The 20293-nt window shown below is 36.7% G+C and overlaps 13 protein-coding genes across 13 annotated transcripts; 6 read left to right on the top strand and 7 right to left on the bottom strand.

Moving 5' to 3' along the window:
• Window positions 1-134: 134 nt before the first annotated feature.
• On the bottom strand, window positions 135-1442 carry SUB2 (ATP-dependent RNA helicase SUB2; the record flags this gene model as incomplete). Its single annotated transcript, XM_071054772.1, has 1 exon — window positions 135-1442. One exon carries the CDS (start codon window positions 1440-1442, stop codon window positions 135-137), a length of 1308 nt encoding a protein of 435 aa, XP_070909465.1.
• Window positions 1443-2256: 814 nt separating this feature from the next.
• Window positions 2257-2457, top strand: RNJ42_04607 (uncharacterized protein; the record flags this gene model as incomplete). The annotated part of the gene is made up of 1 exon (XM_071054771.1): window positions 2257-2457. One exon carries the CDS (start codon window positions 2257-2259, stop codon window positions 2455-2457), a length of 201 nt encoding a protein of 66 aa, XP_070909464.1.
• A 539-nt stretch (window positions 2458-2996) lies between these two features.
• TIF34 (translation initiation factor eIF3 subunit i) lies at window positions 2997-4040 on the bottom strand (the record flags this gene model as incomplete). Its single annotated transcript, XM_071054770.1, has 1 exon — window positions 2997-4040. One exon carries the CDS (start codon window positions 4038-4040, stop codon window positions 2997-2999), a length of 1044 nt encoding a protein of 347 aa, XP_070909463.1.
• A 414-nt stretch (window positions 4041-4454) lies between these two features.
• Window positions 4455-5276, bottom strand: RNJ42_04605 (carboxymethylenebutenolidase; the record flags this gene model as incomplete). The annotated part of the gene is made up of 1 exon (XM_071054769.1): window positions 4455-5276. The coding sequence occupies one exon, from the start codon at window positions 5274-5276 to the stop codon at window positions 4455-4457; it is 822 nt and encodes a 273-aa protein (XP_070909462.1).
• An 839-nt stretch (window positions 5277-6115) lies between these two features.
• RNJ42_04604 (uncharacterized protein) lies at window positions 6116-6724 on the top strand (the record flags this gene model as incomplete). Its single annotated transcript, XM_071054768.1, has 1 exon — window positions 6116-6724. The coding sequence occupies one exon, from the start codon at window positions 6116-6118 to the stop codon at window positions 6722-6724; it is 609 nt and encodes a 202-aa protein (XP_070909461.1).
• Window positions 6725-6801: 77 nt separating this feature from the next.
• On the bottom strand, window positions 6802-7755 carry SRL4 (Srl4p; the record flags this gene model as incomplete). The annotated part of the gene is made up of 1 exon (XM_071054767.1): window positions 6802-7755. One exon carries the CDS (start codon window positions 7753-7755, stop codon window positions 6802-6804), a length of 954 nt encoding a protein of 317 aa, XP_070909460.1.
• A 454-nt stretch (window positions 7756-8209) lies between these two features.
• Window positions 8210-8953, top strand: LUC7 (Luc7p; the record flags this gene model as incomplete). Its single annotated transcript, XM_071054766.1, has 1 exon — window positions 8210-8953. One exon carries the CDS (start codon window positions 8210-8212, stop codon window positions 8951-8953), a length of 744 nt encoding a protein of 247 aa, XP_070909459.1.
• A 463-nt stretch (window positions 8954-9416) lies between these two features.
• On the top strand, window positions 9417-10880 carry ASM4 (FG-nucleoporin ASM4; the record flags this gene model as incomplete). The annotated part of the gene is made up of 1 exon (XM_071054765.1): window positions 9417-10880. The coding sequence occupies one exon, from the start codon at window positions 9417-9419 to the stop codon at window positions 10878-10880; it is 1464 nt and encodes a 487-aa protein (XP_070909458.1).
• A 196-nt stretch (window positions 10881-11076) lies between these two features.
• Window positions 11077-12369, bottom strand: NUR1 (Nur1p; the record flags this gene model as incomplete). Its single annotated transcript, XM_071054764.1, has 1 exon — window positions 11077-12369. The coding sequence occupies one exon, from the start codon at window positions 12367-12369 to the stop codon at window positions 11077-11079; it is 1293 nt and encodes a 430-aa protein (XP_070909457.1).
• Window positions 12370-12666: 297 nt separating this feature from the next.
• RAM1 (protein farnesyltransferase) lies at window positions 12667-13965 on the top strand (the record flags this gene model as incomplete). The annotated part of the gene is made up of 1 exon (XM_071054763.1): window positions 12667-13965. One exon carries the CDS (start codon window positions 12667-12669, stop codon window positions 13963-13965), a length of 1299 nt encoding a protein of 432 aa, XP_070909456.1.
• A 627-nt stretch (window positions 13966-14592) lies between these two features.
• Window positions 14593-15879, top strand: UBX3 (clathrin-mediated endocytosis regulator UBX3; the record flags this gene model as incomplete). The annotated part of the gene is made up of 1 exon (XM_071054762.1): window positions 14593-15879. One exon carries the CDS (start codon window positions 14593-14595, stop codon window positions 15877-15879), a length of 1287 nt encoding a protein of 428 aa, XP_070909455.1.
• A 282-nt stretch (window positions 15880-16161) lies between these two features.
• SRP14 (RNA-binding signal recognition particle subunit SRP14) lies at window positions 16162-16563 on the bottom strand (the record flags this gene model as incomplete). Its single annotated transcript, XM_071054761.1, has 1 exon — window positions 16162-16563. The coding sequence occupies one exon, from the start codon at window positions 16561-16563 to the stop codon at window positions 16162-16164; it is 402 nt and encodes a 133-aa protein (XP_070909454.1).
• Window positions 16564-17260: 697 nt separating this feature from the next.
• On the bottom strand, window positions 17261-19726 carry RNJ42_04596 (uncharacterized protein; the record flags this gene model as incomplete). Its single annotated transcript, XM_071054760.1, has 1 exon — window positions 17261-19726. One exon carries the CDS (start codon window positions 19724-19726, stop codon window positions 17261-17263), a length of 2466 nt encoding a protein of 821 aa, XP_070909453.1.
• Between the last annotated feature and the right edge of the window lie 567 nt (window positions 19727-20293).

The raw sequence follows: 20293 nt of genomic DNA, 5'->3' as shown, positions 1-20293 counted from the left end.
AGGGGATTTCATATTAAATTTTATTGTTCGTTTTTATTTGTTTCTTCCTAATAGAAAAGAGTTGTTATCTATTTACGTTTTCTTAGAATGTTACATTTTTTGTATTAAAGGGTTCATATTTTTTTTAATTAGATTTAATTGTTCAAGTATGTAGATGGGTCGATACCTTCTTCTGGGAATTCGGCGATCTTGACGTCGAATCTCTCTTGGATCTTAGCTAGGACTTCTTCGTCTTCCTTGTTAGAGACGAAAGAAATGGCCAAACCCTTGGTACCGAATCTACCGGCTCTACCGACACGGTGCAAGTATTGGTCAGCTTCGTTTGGCAAGTCGTAGTTGATAGCCAAGTTAATACGTTCGATATCGATACCTCTACCGAAGACGTCTGTGGAAACACATATACGCTTTTCGAAGTCCTTGAAGGCCTTGTAACGGGCAATACGCTCTTCCTGCTTCATGTGACCGTGCACTGTAATAGCTGGGAAGTTAGAGGCGTTCAACAATTTCGTTAGTTCGTTAGCTCTGGCAGTGGATTTGACGAAGATGATAACTTGGTTGAATTCTAAGTCGTCTAGCAACAAAGCCAACTTACGGTTCTTCTCGCGTTCTTCCAACTTGATGTAGTATTGTTGTAGACCATGTAGAGTCAACTTGGCCTCATCGTCAACGAAAATCTCCAATGGGTTCTGCAAGAAACGTCTACAGATAGGTCTAATCTCTTGAGACAAAGTAGCAGAGAACATCATAACTTGCTTGTCTCTTGGGGTGGCTCTGAAAATTTCTTGGACATCTCTTCTCATGTCCAATTCTTCTAGAACCTTGTCACATTCATCGATAACAAAATTCTTCACGTGGGAAAGGTCAATCATCTTGTCTCTTACTAGGGCCTTCATACGACCTGGAGTGGCAACAACGATATGTGGGGCAGTTTCCTTGTTCTTCAGTAGCTCAGCATCCTTTGCAATTGGAGTACCACCGTAGAAAACGGCAGTCTTGACATCTGGCATATACTTGGAGAATCTCAAATACTCGTTACGGATTTGGTAGGCCAACTCTCTAGCGTTACAGATAACGACAACGGACACTTCACCTGGAACTGGGTCTAATTGTTGCAGAGTAGACAAAACGAAAACGGCAGTCTTACCAAGACCAGACTTAGCCTGACACAGCACATCAGTACCATGGATGGACTGAGGAATGGTATGCTGTTGAACCTCGGAAGGATGTTCAAAACCACAGTCAATAATGGCTCTGGACAACTCAGGCTTCAACAAGAAATCCTTGAAACCAGTAGAGTGAATACCGACATAAGAACCCTTCTTGTCAGCTTCTCCACTACCGTTCTCTTGCTCCTGTGTCTCAGAAACCTCCTTGTTCTCAACTTGAATCTCTTGCTCGTTGTCAGAGTATTCCAATAAATCTTCTTCACCTTCGTGGGACATGTTTTAATGTTGTTTATTCTTCTTTTTTTATTCTTATTATCTTTCTTTAACTTACAATCTAGAAATAGAAACAAGTTTCTTGAATGTGTTATTCGTGTTATTTATTTCAATTCCTAATTTTTTTTTGCTTTAGTCCCAGAAATAACTTGACCCAGCGTTATGATTATTTTTTATTGTAAATAAGAAGAAGACTTAGGGTTTCAAACAGATCTCTTGTCTTAGCTTGACGATATTAATTATAACGCCAAATATTGATTGCGGGTTGCCCTTTAATTTCTTTTCTTTTGTGTGCTGGGTACTTTATTGTTTATTATCTTCCAAAACTAAACACGTCGACACGGCCCGCCATCCAAAAACCCAAAAAAATTTTTTTTTTTTCCCTAAATACGCTGGGCTCGTTTTAAGAGATAAAACCCGTGACATATGTTACTTATAACTATAATAGTAATAGTATTAGCTATTAAGTTGTAGTAATTATAGCATATTATTTGTATATAAAATATTGTATTGATATATTAGTTTTATGAAACTATTGTTGTAGATCGTATGATTGACGGTGTGGGGGGAGAAGGGTGGAGAGTGGGATGATATTGCAAATGTCTTATTACGAGGGAAATTTTTTTTCTATCTCTAATACCTGACGAAATGGATGGTGTGGTATACCCAGTGATATATATATATATATATAGTTTACATTAAGTGATTTTCCAATTAATTCAGGTACAATTCTTCATATATTATTATTAACTATATTTACATATACAAAAAGAAAATACTATATAATAAAAGCACTTACTGAAAAAAAGATAAGGCCATGGCTAGAGGTAACCAGAGGGATTTGGCAAGACAGAAGAATTTGAAGAAGCAGCAAGAAGCTGCAAAGGCCCAAAAGAAAGCTGGTGATCCAAAGAAGAGAATGGAGAGTGATGCTGAAATCTTAAGGCAGAAGCAGGCTGCTGCCAATGCTAGAAAAGAAGCTGAAAGATTAGAGAAATTGAAGGCAGGAAAGAAATAAATCTCGGTTTAATATATATTTAGACTAATGAATTCTGACCACACAGTTTCTTTTTTTTATACCCATTAAATGTCGCCAAGCATATTTTTAATTGATCTTACACTTATAAAAATTTACGTATTACTTGTTTCCGTTTTTTTAAGTTTTTCTATTTTAAAACTTATATTTCTTTTATTGTTATTAATTGGTTTATAATCTTATGTAGAGTAGTAGTACATATGTTTACAAATATACTCACTTATCAATTGTATTCCTAACATATACCCTTATATGCTACGTAGAATTTTCCTATTAATATTCTTCCTAGAATGTTTTTTCTTTTTTAAATTCGATAATATATTATACTTTATATATATATACATATGCAAGAGAATAATCCTATCAGCATTCCACTACTTTATATTTTTTTTAAGTTTCATTTCGTTTAGTATTTACCTCTCTAGAAGCTCATGAAGAAGGAAAAAAAATATAACATCAATTAAAAAAGAGATATAGTATATTTTTTTGTTATGGTATTATGGAGTTTTAATTAATTTAGTTTATGCTTCTTGACCCATGTGTTCCTTGGCATCGGCAGCCTTTTCTACGTCATATTTGAAATCGAAGTAGTTCTTTTCAAAGTGATGTAGACGGACTAAACCTTCTTCACCACCGGATGTGTAGGAGTTACCTTGTGGGGAAACAGCGATAGAGTTTAGGGGACCGAAATGACCAACAACTCTACCGATCTCTTCTTCAAAGATTTTGTGATAGATTCTTGCTTCGAACTTACCTTCACTGGCACTTGTAGTTGTAACTTCACTGGCATCTTGACCACCACCTAGAATGACAAATTCCTTAAGAGGGGTAATTGCTGCACTATTTAGAGGACTGTCTGTTTCATAGCTCTTTAACACTTGGAAGGTGTCGACATCTATAATGTGTGCATTTGAGTCTCTCGAGCAGGTGATGAAGTAAGTACGGTCTGGAGAGAATTGTAGATCACTAACGTTATCCTTGTGTACTTGTAGAGAGTTCACTAGCTTGTAGCCGTCCTTGGTGTCGTACTTACTAACTTTACCATCCTTGTGGCCGGCAATAATGAATTGACCGTTAGCGGACCAGCCAGCAACACTGACAGCATCCAAACCTTCTTGTGTGACAATAGAGTGAATTGGCTCTTCAACAAACTCGACGATCTCATTAGTTTCCGGGTTTCTCTTCAGTTCGTAGATCTCAATAGAACCTGGCTTCTTCATAACGTTATCTAGAATAGCCAAAATGTAGTTACCACATGGAGAGAATTCAACTCTCTTCACTGGAACGGGACAGTTCCAAGTGTGGACACATTCACCGTTGTTTAAAGTCCATACCTTAATGGTGTAATCAGCACTACCGGTAACACAGTAGTTAGAGGCATAGTCAGAGTCAATAGACCAGATAGCACCCATGTGTCCATCCAAAGTTCCCAATCTCTCACCGTTATTAGAGTACCACACACTCGCAGAAACATCCTTGGAACAGGTGAAAAGTAGATCACCTTCTCTGTTGTATTTAACTTGCGTCAATGGACGTTCGTGTCCCATTAAAACAATAGGTCTCATCTTTTACTTTTTATTGTATTTTTTATCGTGTTTTGGCTTTTTTTATCGCTCCCTTAGGCCTTTATTTCTCTATTCCGCTTTTGAATAAGTACTATCGTTTCTATAAAACTATTGTTAATATCTCCCTTAGGTATAACTCAACTCTTAGCCCAAACAAATCAAATCAACTTCAATATGAATTGCCATCTCATTAACCATAAAACAAACCTTCCCACGCCTAAAATTGCCTTTGCCCGCTGAAAAAAAAATTTTTTGGCAAAAAAAAAATTTCATCACATGTAACGTAACATTATATACGTATAAGATCACGTTCACAAAATCTTATAGTGTACTATGTGTATATACATCAAAATATATATGAATATATATATATATCAAATAATAACATTACTGTAAATCTCTATGACTGAACTTCTAACAAACGTGTTCAAGAGGTTTGTTATCTGGAACGTATTCACCCAAGTCTGTTTTCAATTTTCTGTTGAATTGTTCGAACAAGAAACCTAGACAACTCTGGGTAATGGCTGCGTCGTATCTGCCCTTACTGAATTCGTCACGGATGAAAGCGTGTTGGGCATCTAGGATCTCCAAAAAGGTGAAGTTAACGCCGTTGTCTCTTAGAGTCTTTCTGATCAAGTCTCTACCTTCAGGTGAGACATGGGTGTCCAAAGTACCGAAGATCAAAACCATCTCTTGGTCGTTAGTAGCCTCCTTGGAGACACGTTCCAGGGAGTCATCATTCTTACCGAGACCTAGACTCTTCAAGTGGATGTCAGTTGGGAAGAAACAAGTAGCACAGGTGACTCTCTTGTCCAGCAAGGCACGGAAGGCCAAGTGACCACCGAGACACATACCAGTGGCTCCGATCTTTTTACCATCGAATTGGGGCAAGCTTTGCAACAGGTCGCAACACAACTTGTTGTCCTCATCATAAGATGCCAATGGTTTCTTGATCTTATACTCGTTACCGTCATCGGTACCCTTGGTATCGTAAGGCAATGGCTCAGGACCCACGAAGTTGTGGTAGATGGCTGGAGCAACAACAACATAACCCTCAGCAGCAATCTTCTGGGCAAATCTAGCAACTGGACCAGTAACTTGGTAGATTTCACTGTAGACAATCACACCAGGGAACTTGGCATTTGGGTATCCCTTGATCTTTGGACTGAACACAAAGATACGCAAAGTGTTACCTTCCTTAGTCTTAACGTCGTGGTAGCTCTCAGTAATCAACATTTTTTGCCCTTTTGTTATTTCTGTTATTTTAGTTGATATAGTATCAATTGGTATAAGTAAATTCTCATCACCATATATCTCTCCCCTTATATACAGTATTATCACTATCGACCCATCATCACTCTCATGCCAAGTTCGTGGTTAATGTCTTTGCTTTGATGTATAAGGGTATATTACATAAATATTTACAAATGTAGAAAAACTATACATATGATACAATACACATCACATCAACAACATAACTGCATAATATCTATAAAGATGCAATTGTACATCACTATCCTTTTGCTTTATACCAACGAAATATGAAACTCTAGATACTACATCTCAATTGACATTGCTGTATTCAGTTGGATTTATAATAATAAAAACAGCTACATATATTATAATACTAATCACTTGATTGCTTTCTAGTCGTTGAGTTCTGGGGACCAATACATTTCTGAATATTCCTAATAATTTACAGCTCATATATAATAATTATAATATAACACGTGAGTTTACCCAAAAGGGGAAATTACCCAAAAATAACTTTTGGCGTTTTTTTGGCGATGAGCTAGTCAAGAATGGGTCTAAACCAGTGAGCAACATATAAGAGCTGTTATTTGAAACCGGGATAGGGCTCATCGTAACTTTATACAAAACAGGAAGAGTGGAATTAACTATACTGAGGATGAGTAAACAGGTGGCTGTAAGATGTCTTAGGCATTACTAAGAAAGGTTTACCTTGTAAGATAAAGTTGAGTGATCCCGATGAGAAGTACTGTCACTACCATAAATGGCAGTCTCCAACCTATAAGGCGGTACCGAAGGTACAGAAAAAGTCTGGTTTTATTTATATGTATACGTACTTGCACCTCTATGACTCTTTCTTCAGCAAAGAAGCTAGGAAAAACAATTTGAATTGGCTCTATGTGGATAAATCGATAGTTTCGACGAAGGAGAAGGATCAGAAGCGACAATTATGGAATGATCGAGACCACATTTTGTGTAAAATTGGCATGACGACGAAACCTATGGTCTCGACTAGACTACTCGAATGGCAAAATACTTGTAAGAACCCTGTGATCAATCTTGTGCCTGAGAGAATAGAACATTTGGTCGGCATACAGCAAAATAAAAAGACTAATGATATAAGTGCATTACTACAGAAATTAAATTTCAGAAATAGTAAGAATAATAGCAGTGAAAGACTTTCGTTGAGAACTTACAAAGACGGTGGGTTTTTTGTTGATCCTGGTAATAACCTGAATCTCTCAGACATTGAAAATAAAATACATAAATATCTATGGGATCAATATGGAAAGGGTTTTATTTATTGTTATGGTTGTGATCCAATGGGCCATAAAAGGCACACAGAATGGTTCCATTTACCAATAACCGATCTCTTGGACGTCATGAAAACAATTGACCACTTCTGTTATAAATATGGAACTGCTAACAGTTAGGCTGTAAAATATAGAAAAGATAGAGTGACGGAAAAATTAATGATATGCAGAAATAATAGCTAATCGCCCATAATTTACTATTGGAGCTGATCTAAAAATTGTCTGAGATCAGCTAATATGTTGGTAAATATGGTTGCTGTGACAGTATATACACCAGCCCTCCCCAATTTCAGATTCTTGATTAACATATCGGCTAGCTGCTCATAGTAATCCATATGCTTGTCAATATCTGCAGGTGTTTCAGGGACCCGAACTAATAAGGTTTTTATCTTTGAGGTGGTTTCATAAATCTTCTTTTCTGAGGACAAACCGTCGTGTAATTGAGTTATTGCTGCCTTAGTTGTGAAATATGATGCGGGCAGTTTCACTTTTTGATTCCTCATATCGACTGTCAAATTTACGATATAAAAATCGTTATCCCTGCCGTAACTCAAAGTAACTCTTGGAATTACATCTGATATGAAATATTTTGTGACAATGATTGCATTTGTTACATTAATATTTGTGCACCTTTCAAATAATTCTAGGGAGTCGATGTATCCGCGATCTCCCTTGTTTTGACAATACAAACCTTCTTGTAAATTATTAATGAATACTGTAATCCTCTTATCCAAATTTACAGCCTTGCTTAACGCGGCCAGGATCAGTTTAGCATTTGATAGATCCTCACATTCAATGAAAGTATACGCACCCTTGCATCTGTATGGATGAAGCTTAGCATTTTTATCGACCTCTAGGAGTACTTGTTCAATAGCAGGCACATCACCGTCATTTGCAAAGTCAGAAAGTTCAACTTCTGGCTCAGCAATTGACCCATCATCATCAAGACCCAGGTAAGCATGTTCACGCTTACAATCAATATTTATCACTTCAACTCCATACCGCCGAACTAGTAACGTACACAAACTCCATCCCATCTTCGACATCGACCCTCCAAGGATTAAAACTACATCTCTTCCAGGAACAAGCTTCTTACCTATGGAAACATATTTATAAAGTAGTGCAACCAATCCATTAATATACCGTGCCATCTTCTATACAACTAGAGTAATACTTTTATTTATATACTACTGTTTACTAATATAACGAAGACTGATGAATCTAGAGGGTCTTCGCTAAGTGATTCAAAAATAACATTCATAGGATATACACTTAAATATATAATAACTGAAGCAATTACCTTGTTGATATACTTTTTGTGTTCTGGTTTAACTTCAAATTGAACTTTGATAATGCTATCACACTACCTTATACGTAAACTATGATATAGATGGACTTGGTAAAGGTTTCTTAGGCGGAAAGGCTGCGATGAGGTAGAATTTAGTGCAGCTCAATAAGAAGTATTAAGTGGAAGGGAGTTTGGGAACAATATATACAAGATAGTGACTGTGATAGATAATTCAGAACTAGGTAAGTACGGTAAAGGGCAAAGCGGTAGGTGATTATTTCAAGAACCCACAAAGAACACTAAAAGAAAGACGAGATATGACTTCGGCGGCGGCTGAACAGAGGAAACAGATCAAACAGTTGATGGGTAACCATGAGCACAGGAGTAGATATGATCATGGTAAGGGTTATAACCAAGGTATCTATAAGACTGAATTACATGATCCTAGGATCTGTAAATCATTTTTGGTAGGAGATTGTCCTTATGACTTATTTGCTGGGACGAAGCAGAGTATTGGTAGATGTCCGCAGATACATTTGACTAAACACAAATTGAAGTATGAACAGGATGTTCGGAATGAAGGGAAAAGATATCCTGAGTTTGAAAGGGAGTATTTAATGGTTTTATCGAAGTTCGTTTCTGAATGTGACAGGCAGGTTGCAATAGCCATGAAAAAATTAGAGCATACTCCCGAAGAAAGGGCCCGTATTCAACAAATAACTTCTGAACTGGATAATATAGATACAAAGATTGGGCTCATGATACAAGAAATAGACGTATTGATACATGGGAATGAAATAGCCAAAGCCTTAATTCAAACTAGAAATCTTGAACAACTGAAACAAGATCGGAAAATTGTAGCCAAGAAAGTACGAAATATTACAGAAAATGTGGGGCAGAGCGCACAACAGAAACTACAAGTGTGTGAAGTATGCGGTGCTTACCTATCGAGACTTGACACAGATAGGCGTTTGGCAGACCATTTCCTAGGAAAAGTCCATCTTGGCTATGTCAGAATGAGAGAACAATACAGCTATTACAAACAGAGATTAGGCAGATAGACAAAAACAACTTTATAAAACCTAGGAAGAAATCATGCTGAAATAAAATTATTGAAAAAGCTAATAATGTTGATTTAATATAAGGATATTCATTCAATTCATACTGTATTATCACCTTTATTATTTTTCACTTCGGAGAGAGCTGGAGCTCATCACAAGGAAAAATTAAAAAAAATTAGATGAAAGAATAAAAGGAAAAAAAAAATCCAAAAAGGCAGAAGAGACAAAGAGAGGGAAAAAGAAGAGCTTTTCTACTGACAACTGTTACATATCAAGCACAAGTTTAATTGCTCTTGAGGATATAAAGCATATATCTATTTCCTTTTTTTGTTTATCCATAATTTTGACCTAACGGATTTTGTGCCATCTGAATTCATATATCAATCATAAAATATAAAAGGCAAAAATAATTAGCGTTCAGAAGTATTAGCATCCATTAGATAGAATAGAAATATAATATAATATGAGTGGAGGTGTGAAGAATGACAGGTTTTCTAATGTGAATATCTTATTCCAGAATCAAGAAAAATTCACCTCAAATCAGGATCAACCTTACTATAATGCCCAGATGCAAAATTCCGGTTCCGTTCAAGGTATTCCCTTAACTGGTGGACATTCAGGTGTCTTAAATATGGGCGATTCAACATCTAACGTCGAAATGCAAACAGTTTCATGGTACAATAACCCCAAAAAGAGGTCTACAAGACATAGTGTGATGGGAAAGAGGTCAACTCTAGTAAGGAACTTAAGTAATGATAAAAATGACGAGAATTCTACCAGCTCAAATAAAGCTGGGTCCTCATCTGGGTTTAATTTCCAAGGCTTTGGAAACACGAACAATAGATCTAAGTTTGGCAATCAAGGTCAGGATAGAACGGATTCACATACTGAGCAGTCTAACCTTTTGCAGTATGGAATGGTCGATGAACCACCCAGTATATCACTATATGATTGGCAGAAAGAAGATGAATTTGGGAAGGTTTTACCATTGCAGTCAACATCACTTTCAGGTGCGAGTGAAAATGGAAGCCCAGGTTTACTAGGTTCAAAATCTCTAAGCAATGTTCCTAATGTATTTGATAAAAACTCTATTAGAGGTTATGATAACAAAGGTTCTCAATTATCTGGTAAACAACAAAATAGCTCAAAGTCTGATACATCTATACTCAATGAAAGTGCAGTTATTGTATTCGGTTATCCAGAATCAATCTCCAATCTAGTTATCACTCATTTCTCCCATTTTGGTAATATATTAGAAGATTTTGAAATATTGAGAAGTCCCACTGGTATCAACCATAGCACATTTAGAATACATGGAAATGGTAAAACGGGTACCATTGAAAAGGAAAACAAAAAGCTACCTATATTTACTGGAGATGGTTGGGTAAAGATTACCTATGATACACCATCCTCTGCTCTACGAGCACTAAAAGAAAGCGGTACAGTATATTGTGGCCATTATATTGGTTGCATACCTTACACTAGAAGCGCCATCGAGCAGCTAGCATCAATAAAATTACAAATATCTGAAGATATCGGTTCTATTGATTTCGGTCTATTTAATAACCAAACAAGAAGGGATACTAAAATTAGTGGAAATGGTAACAATAATAACAGTACATTGGGTTCGGTTGATCACATTGGAGCATCATCTGAAAAATTGACTGAGGAAGGTGCTCGCTACTTTGATAAAGCCCAAGTATCTAATTCTTCTAAACTTTTTGACCATTCTACTCTGGCACATTCAAGGCACAAACTTCCTATAAAAGATGGTAAGGCTTTGTTTTTGCATAATACTGATCCAAATAGACATAACTTCCTTCAAAACATTGAAAACAAGTTAAAAGAACAAGAGAAGAAAAATAAAGAAGACGTTACATTCTCACACAAGCTAAATAATTGGTTATTTGGTTGGGACAATTTATAGTAAATGGAAATATAAATATAATGCTCTGGACTTTAAAAGTTTCATATAAATGATCTTTTCTATATCATATAACAAAAATTCAACGCCTAATGGAAAATACGTCTATTCATAACTGCATGTTATACTAATATATACAAAAAATTCATCTATAAATATAAATATCGTGAAATCATGATGTTATTGAATCTAGAGGGAATCATCTTCTTTGTTTCCTGAGCGGAGTGGCAGGAAAGAACTTTGGGTCCTCATCACTGTCACTAGATAGGAATTCATCGCCTGCTCCAGAATTATCATAAAAATCATTATTCAAAGGTTTTGCAGTGGCTACTGCTTCTTTAGAATTCGGGTGAGAAGTAATAACCCTATTTTTCAATGTCATTATATGTGGATCATTTCTAAAGTCCTTGTTTTTTGAATGATATTGACCTTTTATTTGGTATATTTTATTCTTTGTGGGCTTGTTATTAATGATTCGTTTTGTCACATTATCAAATGTATCATTCTTCTTGTTGTACTTCTCTATGATTTGTTCCCCATTTATTCTATGTCTCTTGAAGAGTTTATTAGATACTGAAGGGAAGAATCTCACGAAACCACCATCGTCTAAATCAATAGTGTCCAGCATTACATCCTGATAAGACTTGTTCTCCTTTGGTTTCACAAACCTTTTCTCATATCCTTCTATATTTTCCCTTGTCAATAGTAATTCGTTCGCCAGCCTTATCTCGTATCTTTCCATTATGATCATGTATAGTACTATCTGGTGTATTACCACAGGAACTATTGAGAGAAACGACACAGTTGTGAATTTCAGGAAATATAAGACAGTTGGGGAGAACGAGACCATAAATCCCAACAAGATCCTAGAAGGTGTCCATTTGATGAGTTCAAAGTATTCGGTGTCGACAATCTCCTCCTGCACATCGCCAAATTCATCTTTATCTTTCCTCAGAATTGACCACAATGTCTTAAACAGAGCTACTAATATTTCCTTCACTGATGAATTGGTACCCAGTTTTTGGGACTCGACTCTAATCTTGATCCTTCGCAGTGATCCGTTATACTTGTCCTCGTTCAGGTTCTTGAGGTAAAACAACGTGTAATTCTTGAAATTCCCATATAAAAACTTGTATGTAGCCACAAAACTCAAACCCAACATGAGCAAACAACAGCGGTTGATCAATTGGTTAAACCGAGCTCCAGAACCACTGGAACACCTCATATCTCCTTGGTTCCAGTCCCGAAACAGTACATCGCTATACGACATCATCACTTCATCCTGCCGAAGCCACTCCGACTTACTGAGATCAAAAGCATCACTAGCAGTAGTAACCTCACCTACACCCGCCAGTAACGTGTCCTGTACCAACCGTAATACAAAGAATATTACCGTTAGCACTTGCCCTACACATTGCACAAACCCAGCATGGCTATCCCAATCAACCTGCATCCAATCATGTAGAACCAGCCCTATATCAGCCAGGATCATTCCTAGTATTTTAGCTCTCTTCGATCTATCTTCCTGCCTCGTTCTTGTATATGTGTCTAGTGTAAAGTAGTTGATATTTGATATAATATATGTTTTGGTCTGGGATTCTGTGATACTGAGAGGGTTAAAGGGCTAAAGGAAGCCTTACAGAGAAAAGCCCTTAAACAAAAGCGGGTTAAGAAACCTAAGAGGGGTGTAATGGGGGAGAACGAGGGGAACCTAACTGGAAACTACGATTGGAAGAACCTTCAACTATATAAGTGACAGCGCAATTTGCAATTCATTAGGAGAAATTTTATGTCTAGAGCCAAATACATTGCTAAGTTGCTTGGACGGAAGAGGGAGGTTATTGAGATTGTAACGATGACAGGAGGTAACGAAAGTATTGATGATGTGGAGGCAGTTGAGCCGCTTATGAAGGAGTTAGAGACTGATACTACAGAGTCTAGGAATGAGCTGTTGCACTCTATTACGAAGCTTTTAGAAGATGTATGTTTGAGAGAGGACGTTGATGAGGTGAAGGAGTTGAAGTTGGAGTTGAACCGCGATTTCCATAAGGTGTATCTGGACATGGCATTCAGTTCTGGTTTACCGCCACAGATGGCTGCTTTGGATGCGTCGCAGCCATGGATGCTCTACTGGATAGCCAATTCTTTACAGGTTTTGGATCCCGAATGGCTTTCGGATGACAACAAAAGGCTGATAGTGGACAAGTTGTTTCACATTTCACCTGAATGTGGGCCCTTTGGTGGCGGTGTAGGGCAGTACCCTCACTTAGCGGGTACGTATGCATCAATTAATGCACTCTCGTTGTGTAGTAATGTAGAGAATAGTTGGGACAGAATTAATCGCGATGCTATTTACCAGTGGCTACTTTCGCTGAAACAGCCTGATGGAGGATTCAAGACCTGTTTGGAAGTTGGCGAAGTAGATACTCGTGGTGTATATTGTGCTCTATCCGTAGCATCGATGTTAGACATTATGACGGATGAGTTATGTGAAGGTGTAGTTGATTACTTAGTTGCATGCCAGAACTATGAAGGTGGCTTTGGTAGCGGGCCGTTTTGTGATGAAGCCCATGGTGGTTATACTTTCTGTGCTGTTGGTAGTCTAGCTATATTGAACGCCTTAGACAAGATAAACTGTGAGAAGTTGATGGAGTGGTGCAGCGCTCGGCAGTATAATGAAGAACTAGGACTATGTGGTAGAAGTAACAAGCTCGTTGACGGATGTTATAGTTTCTGGGTAGGTGCTACAGCTGCCATTCTGGAGTCTCACAACTACGGTGAATGCATCGATAAATTGGCTCTAAGAAATTACATATTAGCCTGCTGTCAGGCTCAGGATCACCCAGGTCTAAGGGACAAGCCTGGCAAACACTCAGATTTTTATCATACAAACTATGTGCTACTAGGTCTCGCTATATCTGAGTCACAATATTTCATGGAAGGCAGTGCAAGAGGTATCGAACTAATAGATTCAAGATTATCTGACAAGGCGCTAAACTCCTCGTTAGCGAAGATTAACCCTGTTTATGGTCTACCGGAAAACAGCTTTAAAGACTTCATCAAACATTTTAAGACTAAGAATGCATAGAACTAGATATATTATCCCAACCATATTATGATCTCTGATTTTGCAAATTATAATAACATTTACATTATAATGATAACAAACTGAAATGAACCGCGACTCACCATTCAAACCAAATTTTTCCTTAATGAATTGATGCCCAGCATAGTCATAACTAATTTTTTTATTATTTCTTATTGTCATCTCACAAACCTGCTTATTTTAGGGACAATGCTAATACAAGGACAAATAGCAACATAGCTGTCCCAGTGTAGGTTTTGCTCTACATTGATATGTTTTATGATAATAGCTAAGATAAATACGTTAACTAATCTACCTGTGCTTTTCTTTTACAAAAGCACTTGTTTATTCACTTTTTATAATACCTGTATCTAGTTCTAATTCAAGAAATGGATAATTCTAATTACACCAGCTCGTATAAATATGATTAAATAAGTTAACGCTCTAAAATAATGAACTTTCTTATGGCTAATTGGTATAATTTCAGGACCCGACTCAAAATGCTTACAAAAAAAAAAGGGTTTTAAGGACAGACACTCAATCTCTTAAGGCTTCATTTAAAAAGACCATAAATAGAGTTCGTTAATAAACAGCTAATTGTTAATAAAATACCTATTCATACGCTTAGGAATGAGTAACAATAATAGTTACGGTAATATGCCAGGGTATTTTCCAGGACTAGGGGAGAATCGAGAAGAAGTGAGTGATCAAGAAGCTGATAGTCGAGAGGAGAACAGCTCAGGTTATATGTTAGCACAGAAGCTATTAGGGTTTGTTTTTCAATTTCCATTACTTATCTTATTTTGTGGGTTAACGATACTATTCGAAGTAATACGGCTGGTGAAACCATTGAGGAAACTAACAACTTTTTATGACAAGAAGAATCATACAGTAAGCCACCATGATTCTATTGCTAGGTTAATAGAGAACCTTGAAAAAGATGCACAAACTTTAGCACTGGGTACCAATCCTGAACAATCAACGAATAATAACTATAGCTTTGGTTCTCTTTACAATCTTGAGACTGCAACGCTATCGAAGGATGTTTTACAAAGAAGCTACACACAATTGCTAGATAAATGTGCTGAGCAAGTAAAATTTGGTATGATATATCTACATGATCCCTTAATGGATAACAATATGAATTATGTGACACAGATACTATGCTCAGAGGAATTTATTAAATTGGTCAAGAAATATCAAATAGTGTTATGGTTCGGAGATGTAACTAATACAGAGGGTATGCAGGTTAGTAACTCTCTAAAAGTTAGGTCATTCCCATTTCTAGGAATTCTCACAATAAAACCAGATAAAAAAATCGAACTCTATGGTAAATATGAAGGAATTATAAATGAATTTACACCAAGTAATCTTGAAAGCATACTCAAAAAAGAATATCCGGCATTATTACAGATGAGACAGCAAAAACAAACCATAGAAGTTGAACGCATCATAAGGGAGCAACAAGATGCTAGATTTAATGAATCATTGAGGAGAGACCAGGAGAGAAGTCGGCAACAACAAGAGGAACAGAATAGAGAACGACATGATGAAGAGCAACGAATATTAAGAAAGAAATGGCTTCTATGGAGGAAACGTTTTCTGCAAATAGAGGCTCCCGCTGAGCATGACCATAGTAAAATTGCAGTTAGGATGCCGGACGGTAACAGAATTGTTAGGAAATTCGATGCTGCTTTGCCTATTGAGGAAATATATGCTTTTATTGAGCTATACAATGAAGATTTACTGTCATCAGAAGAAGATTATCTCCAGAATGACCCACCAGCAAACTATGTGCACGAATATAAATTCAAACTAGTGGTACCAGTTCCCAGAAAAGAATTGGATCAAAACAAAACTATATCAGAAGAGACAGCTATTTATCCAACTGGAAATATTGTTATTGAAGATATTTAAAAACTACTAATGTTGTTATTTTAAGAAGTTCAAGACTAGATTAAAGAGGCTGGTAGATTTGATATGTAGCATTGCCGACTAAACTAGTCAACCTTCTATATATACTAATTTTTAATAAGCCTTCTTTTTTTATCTTTCTTAATAATTTTTTATTGTACAAATTTTATCGTATATATTAATTGACATACAGTAGGTGTTAACTATATGAAATAAACTCTATTACAATTATAGAAACACCAATGACATTAAGACGAATTACAAAAATATTTTTGGTATTTCTCTTTAGGAAGAGGTATTCTTCTTCTTCTTCTTCTTCTTTATCAAACCATTCATCCCTCTTTTAACGACTGAGCTGTATTCTTGCCAGAACTTATCTATTTCTTCAGTTTCAACAATGGTAGAGTACTTGGTTTTCTTAGCATTTGATCCACACCATATCCTTAGTACCAATGGATAACTCTTATCAGAACTATCTTCGCTCTCAAGTGTCCTCGCCAGCTTTGAAATATCATAGTTAGGGTGCTTTGTGGCATCTCTTTCCAAGTTTCCTTCAACTGGATCTTCCTTTACATATCTCTTAACAGTCAGATGAACCTTGACTTTCTTTTCATTAGCAGATTTGAACAGTTCTTCTGCCTTGGTTAAAAATTCATTCGGTGAAACCACACCCTTTGACGCCATCATATAATAATATGAGTGAATCTGTTTTACCTGTTGTGGTATCTTGGTCTTATTCTTGTCTTCTATATACAGATTACTTAAATATTGCGTAGTTCTTCTTCTTGTATGCTTAATTCCTACTTTTGCGAGGTAACTATTTCGTATTAAGCTATCTTATTAAATATAGGATACTCAGCCCAACTTATTAAATAAAATAAATAACAAACACTTATTAAATAGAAACACTAGTTTCTTGTTATGTTATCTAAAGTATTATATATATTTTTATAGATTTCGTATACACAAGCAATTTTTCAAACTAATAGATGATAACGTCACAATGGCAATACTAGTGGCAGTATTGCAGTACAAGAAAGCAAAATTAACAACATTTACACCATTATTAACATTAGGACCACAGTAAATAAAGATAATAAGAAGAGCATTGAAGCCCTTATAAATCAAGAAGAATCAAGAAAAAACGTAACGTGACCAGATGGTTCATTGACCTTATTTCTCTTTAGTATTGTTCCCTATTATAAAAATGAACATAGAAAATATAACATTTATTATTACCTGCAGGTTTTCTTATAATTAATTACATACCCTCATTCAGAGGTTGATAGGTAAAGCAGGGGAAATAAAATAAAATAAAAAGTGTCATTGAAGTTGTGAAAAAAATAAAGATAAAGAAGATATTGTGTTTAATGATCTATACTGATTAATTCTTGATTACCTTTTGGATCTTCAATTTCTCTTCAGCAAGCAGTCTTTCAGCTTCTTGAGGGTCTAATTCATTACCATTAGCATCAACGTACTTATGTTTCACTTTCTTTTCTTGACCAACAGTGTGTAGAGGACGTGGTTGCATTACCACAAGGTCATTGCCAACACCAATTTGATCTAGGTCCTTAGCATTGGTTTCATTATAGTTATCTAGACTGATAGTATTGTAAGCAGCATAGCTATCAGGGTAGATTTGGCAGTCAAATTTCCAGCCACCAAACAACTTGGCAGATTTACATTCTGGGGCGGTCCATTCGCTTGCATAGGTCAAGACACTGTACCTTTGGAAGAAAGCGGCGGAAGCAACCAGGAAGAATGTTACAAAAGCTAAACCAGTTCTCTTGTTCTTGAATAAGAAGCCGTAAATCACTTCAAAAACATGACCGACTATTAGTAAACCGAAATAGTAAGCTGGTAAAAATTGATATAGGTAGTGTCTGTCAGTGGTCAAGACGTATGGAATAAAGGACAAAGCGTAACCGGCACCAAATTCAATAACTTGAATATGGAAGTTCAAGTAATGGCTATTGGTTGACAAAGCACCACCCATTTGCCAGAAAACTAGTTGTAATCCAAGCAATAAAACAAACAGGACAATGAATGCAGTGACAGACCACCACATAACACCATTACCCAAGAAGTAAATCTGTCTTGAGAAACCATTCCAGAAAGGAATACCCTTGTCCATTAATGGCCATGGTTTAGGGAATGTCTTGAATACTCCCTTATCCGTTTCAGCCTTAGAGGTTTCAATCATGGCAGAGTGCAAGGTCTTTAACTTCTCTATCTTAGAAACAGGTTTGTAATTAGTGATATTGACGTTTTCAGGACTGTGTGGGTGGCCTAGCACTTGGTCAAATGTCCAGAGAGTTAATTCATATTTACCTTGGTGTGCACAATCGACCTCATAAGTATCTCTGAATCCCTCGGTTCTCAAGTTCACTTTGTGACTGAACATGTAACAGCCGGTCATAGCATGTCTTAATCTGAATTTGGTATCAACAGCATGCACATATTCCTGAGCTTCACCTTCTTCAGATCTTTCCTTATCAATCTCAATAATCCAGTCATCATTACCGTCACCAGCAAAACCAAGGAAACCATAACAAGAAATTTCCTTTTGCCAATCAACATGAGAGGAGACTGGTGCCGGATGGTCATGAGAATGCAATCTACATTTGAAGTTTGGCGACCAGAACTTAACCTTGTCACCACCCTTCAGTCTAGTGTATTCAGCAGGACTTTGGCCTGAATGGTCGTAAAGATCGATTAGCCATTGGGAGTTTTCAGATGGAATCTTGTTTAAATCAACTTGACGTTGTTTGGATCCAGCTTCATATGAACTCTCGACAGTCTCAACAAATCCACCGTCCATACCGTAATTGTTCAACATAACGAAAGAGCCAACAGCAACATCTCTAATCATATTAGAGTGCTCAGTACTGTTAAGAAGACCATGTCTAAATGCTGGAGCCATTTTTAGACTGTCTTGACCGTCCATGTAACGGTGATCGACGTGCCAAGAAAAGATGGAACCATAGATTATCGATGGAACTATAGCAATAGCTAATGCGTTGAAAGTAGCAACCTTGATTATCTTTGAAACTGGCATAGTCAAATCACCTGTCATCAGCCAAATTCTCCATGCAGCCACAATTAGAATCCAAGCAAGAATGAACAAACCGGCCCACTTAGTAGCAATTGCCAAACCAACCAAGGCTACAGCATGTACAAAAGTGAAAACGTATCTACCAGTACCAACACTAGTGATCTCAGTCTTCTTGGTGAAGTAGATAGCTGCGGCAACGAAGAATAGGAATGGGGAGTCTAGATGAACAAAACGGGAAGATAAGACAAAAGAATTCTCCAAGGCTAGTGCACAGCCCATAACACCTGCAACTGGTCTAGAGACACCAGATATACGCAAGGTCATGAAAAACATAATAACAACACAAGTACCCATAAAGGCAGCTAGGGCTCTCTGAGGCAAGTACACGGCAGATGAAAGGTACTCAGAGCCAACTGAGCCGAATTCAGCAGAGACGTCAAAACGAGACAACTTCGAGAATAAATAGTACACAATCTTACCCAATGGAGGATACACATCAAGGGAGAATTTATGGTTGAAGTAGTTCTTCACTTCTTCCAACACGGTAGCCTCATCATATACCACAGCTCTAGGGAATGATAACTTGTAGAATCTAGCAAAACCAGCAACTACTGCGATGAGAACCATCAACATACCATCGTGGGAATTTAGAAGATTACGACCCTTCAATACCTCCGGGGTAGGATCAGCAGTAATGTATTTTCTTACTGGACCAGCCTTCAATTCTAATTGAGGAGAATCCTCAACTTTCTCCATAACTCTCGTCTTAGAGCTCTTGTTATCTTTTCTCATTACAATCCCTTATCTAGTCTTTATATTTTTATAATTTAATTCCCTTAATTTCTTTTGGAATTGATTGATATCTTTTATGATTATTTTTTTTTTTATTATTTAGGCAAATATACTGCTAAAGCTTCTCTTTCTTATTAATCTTTTGACAAGAAGATTTCCTGAATGTCGATTTAACCAGCAAATGACCTGTAAATCACTTTATTGTTATCTCTTTCGAAGTTTTTCTTTAAAGTGAACCTTTATTTATAATAAAGCAGCCTTATAAAAGCGTATAGATAGCCAATTGATTTGATATAACAAATTTAAAATCTCTAGCTAATGAAATATCTTAGCCTTCCCATATAATACACCTCTTTAAAACGTCAAGAGGGTCTCTCAATGACAACAAATCCTCTTCTTCATTGACTTTTTGTTTTTTTCCAGTTACTTCCCATTATGTCAAAAACAAGCTTGTACGAACATTTCAGTGCAAATCCCTCTTGAAAAAAATACGAAGAGCCAAAAAAAAAAATTGCCGTTAAGGTATGCGTGTTCTTTCGTATCAATTAATATCACGTGCGTTAAGAA

The sequence above is a fragment of the Nakaseomyces bracarensis genome (genome assembly GCF_045282275.1).
Source record: "Nakaseomyces bracarensis strain CBM3 chromosome Unknown Scaff13_0, whole genome shotgun sequence".
Lineage (NCBI taxonomy): Eukaryota > Fungi > Ascomycota > Saccharomycetes > Saccharomycetales > Saccharomycetaceae > Nakaseomyces > Nakaseomyces bracarensis.
The sequence above is the reverse complement of the archived record's forward strand: the minus strand, read 5'-3'. Positions and strand labels throughout refer to the sequence as shown.